We start from the raw sequence: 8,322 nt of genomic DNA, 5'->3' as shown, positions 1-8,322 counted from the left end.
TATATCAAAACAACACACACACACACACACACACACACACACACACACACAATTAAAAAATAACAAAAATATAGATATACATTTTGCATTAAAAAAATCATGACTATTTTATTCGAGTGTATTTTAGACATTTACACATTGTTACACATTTTTTTATTTAATGGTACATTTTATTATACAAACAAGGCAGATTATGCACATTATTTTTATAAACTTTTATACTTTTAAATAAATTTGTAATTCTCTTTCCTTTAAAGTAACAAACTTAGAAAATAAAATTTATCGCACAATTATTAATTAATACATACTTTGAGCTAAACCCACAATTACAGATATTTTTTTTTCTTTTGGGCTAATATTCCCTTTCAAATTGTTTACCTTGTGCCTTCTCGTTTGCCGCGTTATTAAATTTTTCTTTCGGGACATTCAAATCAGAAGCATCTCAGAAGGAAACACCTTATAAGCTAGATGTGATATAAAAGCATTGTCTGACGAGCGATACTTTGATCTTCGTTTCCTCGAGGCATCTTATTTTGCGTTACACGCACGAACTGATCAGAACGAGATATCACTCGTGGATCAGAATCGTTTAACCCGATCGTCTATACTCTTCGAGAATGAGATCTCCTCTTCTCATAGAATTGGAAGCGTTTGTTCGTCTTGTCTTTCATCGATCGGCGAGCGCCGTTTGCACTCTCGTTCGACCCTTTTTTTTTTCCAGAAGAGGAAGCTTACAGGATCGCAGGTATGGGAAGTATTTTCGGTGTGAGGCGTTTTTCTCGGGTTTCCTATACGTATTTCGCGTACTTCGTGAAAGGGATCCTACGAGGATTCGGGGCTAAGGACCTCCTCGACTCCCCGCTAGAATAAATCGACTTCGCCCTTTCGTATTGCCTCCGAGCTCCTCTTACTTCTAGAATCACCCTTGAGAGTGGGCGGAGTCCGACGAGCCCAGAAATTCGTCGGACCATGGCAGTTAGAATGAGAGAGAAAGAAAGCTGTCGGAGGAAAGGCTTGTAAATCTGGAAAGCTTGTTTAACTCTCCGGTCGCCTAGTAATTCTCAGACGAGGATGTCGTCTCTAATTAACAGGGGCGAAAACTCATTATAAATTGTAATTGAGGCATTACACGATAGTGTCTGAAATATATATATTGACCGTCCTCATCTGCTATCATATTCCGTCTGTCATATTACGTGATGAAAATAACAGTCTCTCTATATGCTCTGTTTTTGTATGTAATAGGAGAATATTTGGAGTTAGTTATCTGTCAAAACTATTTATTATTAAGAAGTAAAATAACTTTTGCATAAAACGGTATATGTACGATTTCTATAAAATACTTCTGTAATATTAAAATATTTAACAATTATTTTATAATATGTAAAACAAATATGAAACGCGAACTACAATTTATCATATATTACATCGTGTCGTATAAAGAAATTAATGTGGAAAATAGAAGAGAGAATGACACTTTTTGTATAAAGGATGGATATTTCTATGTAATAATATTTCAAGATATATTAAGTATATTTCATTTTATATAAAGTTTTGTAATAACTTCTTTTTCCTCTTCCTCCCCCCCCCCCTCCCTTCTCCTCCTCTCTACAAAGCTTTATATGGAAAGAATGACAGAAAGTAAGTGGAATTTATGCATAAACGAAGATAATAATCTACAGATTTTATAATCCATGCCGAAAAAAGGGAAAGATTCGTTATCATATTACGTCGGATTAAGGAGGGAGATCTTCCTAAGTAGATTTGGATTAGAATCAAAAGAAGAATTTCCATCCGCGAATGCATACTCGCGCACAAAAACCTTTGCTATATTAAGCTACAAAGTCCGTACATTTCATAAGTAGTTATATATCTTGCTTATGTATTTGAAGATCAACCATATCTCTACATGGACTCATGTAATCTGCGAAAATTACAGATGCGCAATTTGCATGTTGTACAGGATAATTTTAGAACACACGGCGCACACCGAAACGTAACACGTTACATACATTATTCATGAGCAGATGAAACTTGGCTTTTAATTGGCTCATTTTTAACATAATCTGCTTCACAATGAAAGTTATTAAACATTGTCGCATAATTGATTACTGCAGTTATATAACATCCATGTATAATATCCAAAAGAATCAATTAACATAATTCGTCCAATTTATGAATCGTATATGATTGTCTGTCAAGCTATATTAGACGGAGTTAAAATTATGTCGTAGTAAAAATTTGTCCGTATCGTTTTATCGCTTCTAATAATTTGTCACATTCGTTGTCGATTAAACGACATTAAACGTCCGTCTAATAATCTCTTTACTATATTATTCACTGCTAACTGCATTATTAAGAACATTAAATCCTTCGGTCTTAGAGGAAGCACGCCGAATGAGATAGAACGTTACGCAATAATCTCTTCGGCTTAATGCCAGCGGTGTGTACCAAAGAGAATTCACAGTCGAAAGCTTAACTGTTAGATCCCGCGTGAAAGATCAGGTCACGGTATTTCGTGGTTCGAGAAGAGAGAGAATCGAGGGGTGCCTATACAGAAACGGTAGCAATAGGGTGCATTTATATAAGGCTTCGAGCATCCCATCGGCGAACGAGGGAGTAAAAATAAGCTGGATGAGATATTATCGAGCTGATAGGAAAGTCGATATTCTATTCGCGCATTTTTTTTCTTTGTTTAGCGTTATAACGCCGGAAAAATAGCTTCTACGAGCATTTTGTACATTTATTTCATAAACATTGTGCATTGACGCAAAAAAATTGGAGCTGCATTGTGTGCTTTGTGAATAGAAATAAAATAATTTTCGTTTTATTTTTTAGATTGCTGTCATTGTTTAGAATTTTTTCATGAAAGTTATCAAATTGATTAATAAAAATTGTACAAAAATTTTAATCATTTTCAAGTTAATTTTATTTGTAATATAATTGTCTTTTTCAATTTTCCTTTGTAAGCCTCTATTAAAAATAAAAATGCTTTAAAAATGTGGATTTATAGAGCAAAGTTGAAAAGACGTAATGAGGCGACAGTTAGTCTCTCAACTTGCCCCGTTTTTTGTTACTCGATGTACTCTTCAGAAATTCAAAGTAACACGTAGCGCTTTTTAATGAGACCTATCCTTAGTTGCGTAAATGATGTGCAACGAGTAAAAAAGTTTGTTCAACTTGACAGTTCTGAAGATAACAAGAATATCAATCTATAAAAGACTTGATTAACTTTTCACCTTGTAAAGAATTTCAGAGATTTATCATAAATCTATTTGTATATACATACAATTCTAGAAAAAGTATCATCTGCAAAAATTTACAATTAACAGAAATAATTTTGGCAGCATTCTTTAAGTGCATTGGAACATATCTTTAAAACTTCGATTTATCAGATGCTATTTAATTTACGTATAATAAAAGTGATTAATAAAATAAAATAACGAAAATATTAACAGTATATCTATTATTTCTTCTATATCGATCTCTACGAGAATATATAGAAATATACCTTTTACGAAAAAAGTGTGTCGTTTGCTTATAAAGAGATCTGCTCCTGTTATCAGTCGATACTACTTGTTTATTGGCTTTATTTAGAAAGTCGCACGAGCGAGAAATTTACCAGTTGCTCCACTTCTCCGAGCTGCTAGTGAAGTAGCACCTCGTTAGGAATTCACGCAGCCCTACAGCTATCTTTTTCTTTTTACCTCGTCGCCCTTTGTCTGTTCTTTTCAAAAGCTCTCCCTCCTTTCGGAAGGAAGTTTGTCGTGCGACGTATACACGAAGCTTTCAATAAATACATAAGCATTCCACAGCAAACTTTTCACTTTCGAGCCAGAGGGTTGTTATTCTCTCTCTTTTTCTCTCTTCCTCCTTTCTCTCTCGAAAGAAAATGGATCGTGATGACCCGAACTGCAGTAGCGACAGAAGGGGAAAAAAAAGTTTAACGATAAAAGCTGCGCTGGACAAATATGCCGTCAGAAGCACACGACGATCTCCCGTGGCTTACGAGCGTCGGGCGATTTTACAATGCGCTGTAAACATGAAGTTTGGTCGCAAGCATCCTGATGCTAAGTACGTGTTTTCATGAGGTGACATTTTAGCACTTGTATGTACAAACGTCGCGACTCTCTAGTTTGCAAAGTGCTTTGGAACTATCGCGACTCGTCCAAATTGCAGATGTTACAGAACTAAAAAGGCGATGCTTACAATTTGCACAACGTGCTTTTCAGACTTGCTGTTTCACTTTCGTTTCTTTATTCCAAAAGTATGTAGATTGTACAGCAAGTACAAAAAGTACTGTATTAAAACTTTTTTTACTTCAACCGTTTAGTGGACGGTATTCTGTAAAGCAGCTCGCGTTAAAACTAGAATATCTTGAGAAACATTTCTCTTTTTTATTTGCTCCTTTGTCAATGCAAGATACCCGTTATTCGACGAAACTTTTTCAATTAGTTGACGTCAAGAATGATGGCGTAAGAATAGGCAGTGGATGGGCAAGAAAGTCCGGCACGATAAATGGTAGCGTGCATGTCCTATTATTATCCTGAGAGACATTTCCGGGACGCGAATCGATTTTAGCGGTATCGCTAGATCGATAACCGGAGAAAAGGGAGCATACGTGCCAAGCACATAATCAGATTGAATCGAGATTGATCGATATGAATCGAACGCGGAACAGTTCTAGCAGTCTAAACATGCCTATGAAGGTCATTCTGAATCGAATTAAATTTTACGAGACGAATCGCTCTCTTCGATCACGTTTCACAATCTAACGAGCATGTCGTACTCTGAATATAAACGATTATGTAATAGTATACCTAGCGTCATTCTGTTTATTCAGTTTTTGTAATACAGTACATAATGTAAAACATTATTGCTATTATTATTTTAGAACAGTTTTAATTAATAATCCTTATATCATTATTTATTCTTATAAAAATATGGCAAATATATTTCATAAATATTAAATATTAAATATTAAATATTTAAAAATTAAATAATAAATTAAATATTAAATATTAAATATTACACGAATAGGAAAAAGTAAACCACTCTAAAAAAAAAATTCTGAAGGGTTTCTAAAAGTCTTTTTCTCCCAAGCCAATCTATAAAAAATATAGACAAGGACAATGACGTTGCAAACCATAAATTACGAGAAGCTGGTGGACGGTTAATTATAATGATCCTTAAAGCTTTCATTTCATCGCTAGGAGCGACGCCGCGCATTATACTAACGCCGACAGTAGATACTTAAGATGTAATACTTTTTCGCCTTCGGTGATGCCGGCGGCACATTAAATCATTTCACTGTGTTTTATTGCGTCGAATTAAAGGCTAGCGATTAATGTCGGACCTGCGCGTTTCCATAGCACGCACGCAAAGTGTACGCAGAGAATATGCGCATTCATAGCGCACGTCAAATGAATTTCGTCGGACGTATGTTACGCGCGCGCCAGCATAAAAACAAAACGGTTAATGAAGGCCTGAAAGAGAATTTCGCAAGACAGTCATAACTCATTTTCGGGGGAACAGCGCGCGTTCTTCATTTTTGACTCTTTGTAACGGTTCCGCAATTATCGCAGCGCGAAAACTTCTTGTGGTCGTCGCACTTTTTCACAAAGCGATTCAGCATCCAATGTATTTCTCACACAATTCGTTCCCCTGACCGAAAAAATTCTCCCCCCCCCCCCCGCCGAAAACCGCGCAATTTAATATATCCTAATTATTAATTAAACACATTAATTTTATATAATTAGACACGTACTTTTATACGATGTTGATGATGGTACAATCAATTTGTATCGGAATGATAAAAATTAAATTAATAAGCCATTTATTTATCTTATAATGCTTTTAACATGTATGTAACTGGAAACGCGATGAAATATATATTTTTATGATGTATCGTAAAATAATATTACAATTTATACACCGTATAAAGACAAAAATTGATAATTAACGTAATGATGTCCAATTAATTTTACTCAAACAAAGTAGTTTGAATCCTTAATATACAATTATGAAACAATGACATTGAATGCAAAATTGCGCTACAGCATTATTTGTACAATTATTCATTATTAATTCTCAATTACATGAATGGGTCATTTACACCTGGCTGGGAAAATTTTAGTCTGCCGTTATTTTTATAAGATTAATATTACAGAGTTGAAGTAAGGGAGTAAAAAAACTTGGAACCTTTCTCTATCGATCGCCGTCATGCAATGTCGTTTCATTGTTGTCTTGACGCTAATTGTGATGCAATAAAAGTTTGGCTTGAGTGACTTGAACTTGCCAAATGTAAATTCGATAGATTTTTGCCGAAAGTAAAAATTCATTTTTAATAAGTGCCTGTTTATTAGTGCTGTATTCAAGTATATGTTGTCTCTTCTTATTAATTCTAATTAAAATATATATTCATTGTCAAGAAAAACATTTTTACGAGAGAGACGTCTTAGATGAAACGATCGCTCTATTTTCTCGGAGTTATAAAATCATGAGTAAATAATATCGAAATCATTATATATTTGATATAAAATATTTTCATTGCATTTTTTTTAAAAAGAAAATACGACATACCGATATACCGATACATCCGATATCATTTTTCCGAGCATGTTTAAAAATGTTCTCACTTCACAGTCGTGCAAATAATTATACTTTTTAGAATGAATCAATATAACGTTTTTTTTTTTTCTTAAAGTTCACGGTTTCCTCTTTTCAAAACACTACTTATTTTTATATTTTTTTGTCATAAAGATATGATTTTTTGAAGAAAACTGATTATTGTACTCTTTTCACAAATTATTCTTTAATACTTTTTTAACATAGTTTTTTCAATTATGTTGAAACCTTTTTATGTTTTGATATCTCGATTCTATACATTCTGGCATTTCATTAGAAAAAAAAAAGTTTTTCATTGAGATTTGTGATAATATATACATATACATAGCCAGTCAAAAACGTGGATGATTTGGACCCAGACATGTAAATTAAGATTCTAAAACGAGACATGTAGTTGAGGATTAATTATCTTATATCTATCAAATAATATTTTATTTTAATATAACTTTTACTAATTATGATAATTAATAAATAACTTTTACTGATTATAGTAATTAATAAATTTTCCTTACGATAGCTAAGAAAAAGTACAATCCAGAAAGATCCGACGATCTCGATCTCTCTGGATTTCTCAGGAAAAAGTAAATGCGATTAGTAATCGATTTGTATCTTTCCTTTGGACGCAGCTATTCGCCGGGACTGCCTGTATGTTCAAGTCGCACAACAAGGTTTGTTCTTTTTTCTTTTTATGGTCTGCTAATGCGCATTGATGTCACTCTCTAATACATCGATGTTCCGTTGGTGTGTAATGGCTATTTTCTTTATCCTGTTGCTCATCTATGTTTAAATCCTTCTACATTTTTCGTAAAGGTCTTAATTAACGTTCACAATATTTGCACATAAAAGAACATACATACGCTGAATTTGCATCGCAAAGTATAATACGAAGATTAATTCGAGCCTCCTTTCCTTGATGTCACCGCTGTTTCGTTAGTTAAAGGACGAAATTAATTGTTTCGCTGCTTTCGAAGTCGCGGTAAGACGACGTGAAAGGAATACGACGAAGATAAAAGATAAGAGAACAGGCGACAAAAGGGGTTTGTAGTGGATTGAATTAAATTGGCAAAGAGATTCGTTTTGTGACGTGGATAACAATGCTTTTCTGCTATCTCTTCAACATCTCACAAATTAGCATCTAAAATTTCATATTTTGTCTCTGTATATCTTGATTTCAAATTAAGATTGTAATATATATTGTATTATAATATATATATATTTGCATGAATATATAATTTTGAATGTGTGTTTATACATGTTTCGAGATTTTTTCATTTATCTTAAATACATATTTATTGAAGTCCTTTTTTACTAAAAATTAAACTTAATTTTAGAATAACATTCCTGCCTTTAATTTGACATGCAGCCGCATGCTTTTTCTGCTTATTTCGTTTCTTAAAAACTAAGAGGACTTGCATGCCTTAATAATGCGATCATTGTTCGTCCTAAATAACTGGTATGTTTCCCGTCTTGTCTTTGCTTCGTCTGTTGTCACGTATCCACTTTTTCTCACAGAATCAATCGTAATTTCCTTTCTATGCACGTAGTCCGTTTCTCTGTCTCGTCTGTGCATACTTTGCAATGAAGCCATAAAAAACCTACCATCCCAGATAACATTTATGTTGCATAAGATATCTAAAAGACATCTTTTAGACATAAAACATCTAAAAGACGTCTTTTAGATATCTTATGCAACAT

General features: G+C 33.6%; 1 protein-coding gene across 1 annotated transcript in view; it reads left to right on the top strand.

Annotated features, from left to right (window-relative positions):
* Positions 1-8,322, top strand: part of LOC105622479 — a 101,797-nt gene that overhangs the window by 51,788 nt on the left and 41,687 nt on the right. The window contains exon 3 of the mRNA XM_012203897.1: positions 7,254-7,295. Within this exon, the coding sequence (XP_012059287.1) occupies positions 7,254-7,295 (42 nt within the window). The remainder of the gene's footprint in view (positions 1-7,253; positions 7,296-8,322) is intronic.

The sequence above is a fragment of the Atta cephalotes genome (genome assembly GCF_000143395.1).
Source record: "Atta cephalotes unplaced genomic scaffold scaffold00045, whole genome shotgun sequence".
In the NCBI taxonomy this organism is placed as follows: domain Eukaryota; kingdom Metazoa; phylum Arthropoda; class Insecta; order Hymenoptera; family Formicidae; genus Atta; species Atta cephalotes.
This window is presented reverse-complemented; position numbering and strand designations above follow the sequence as displayed.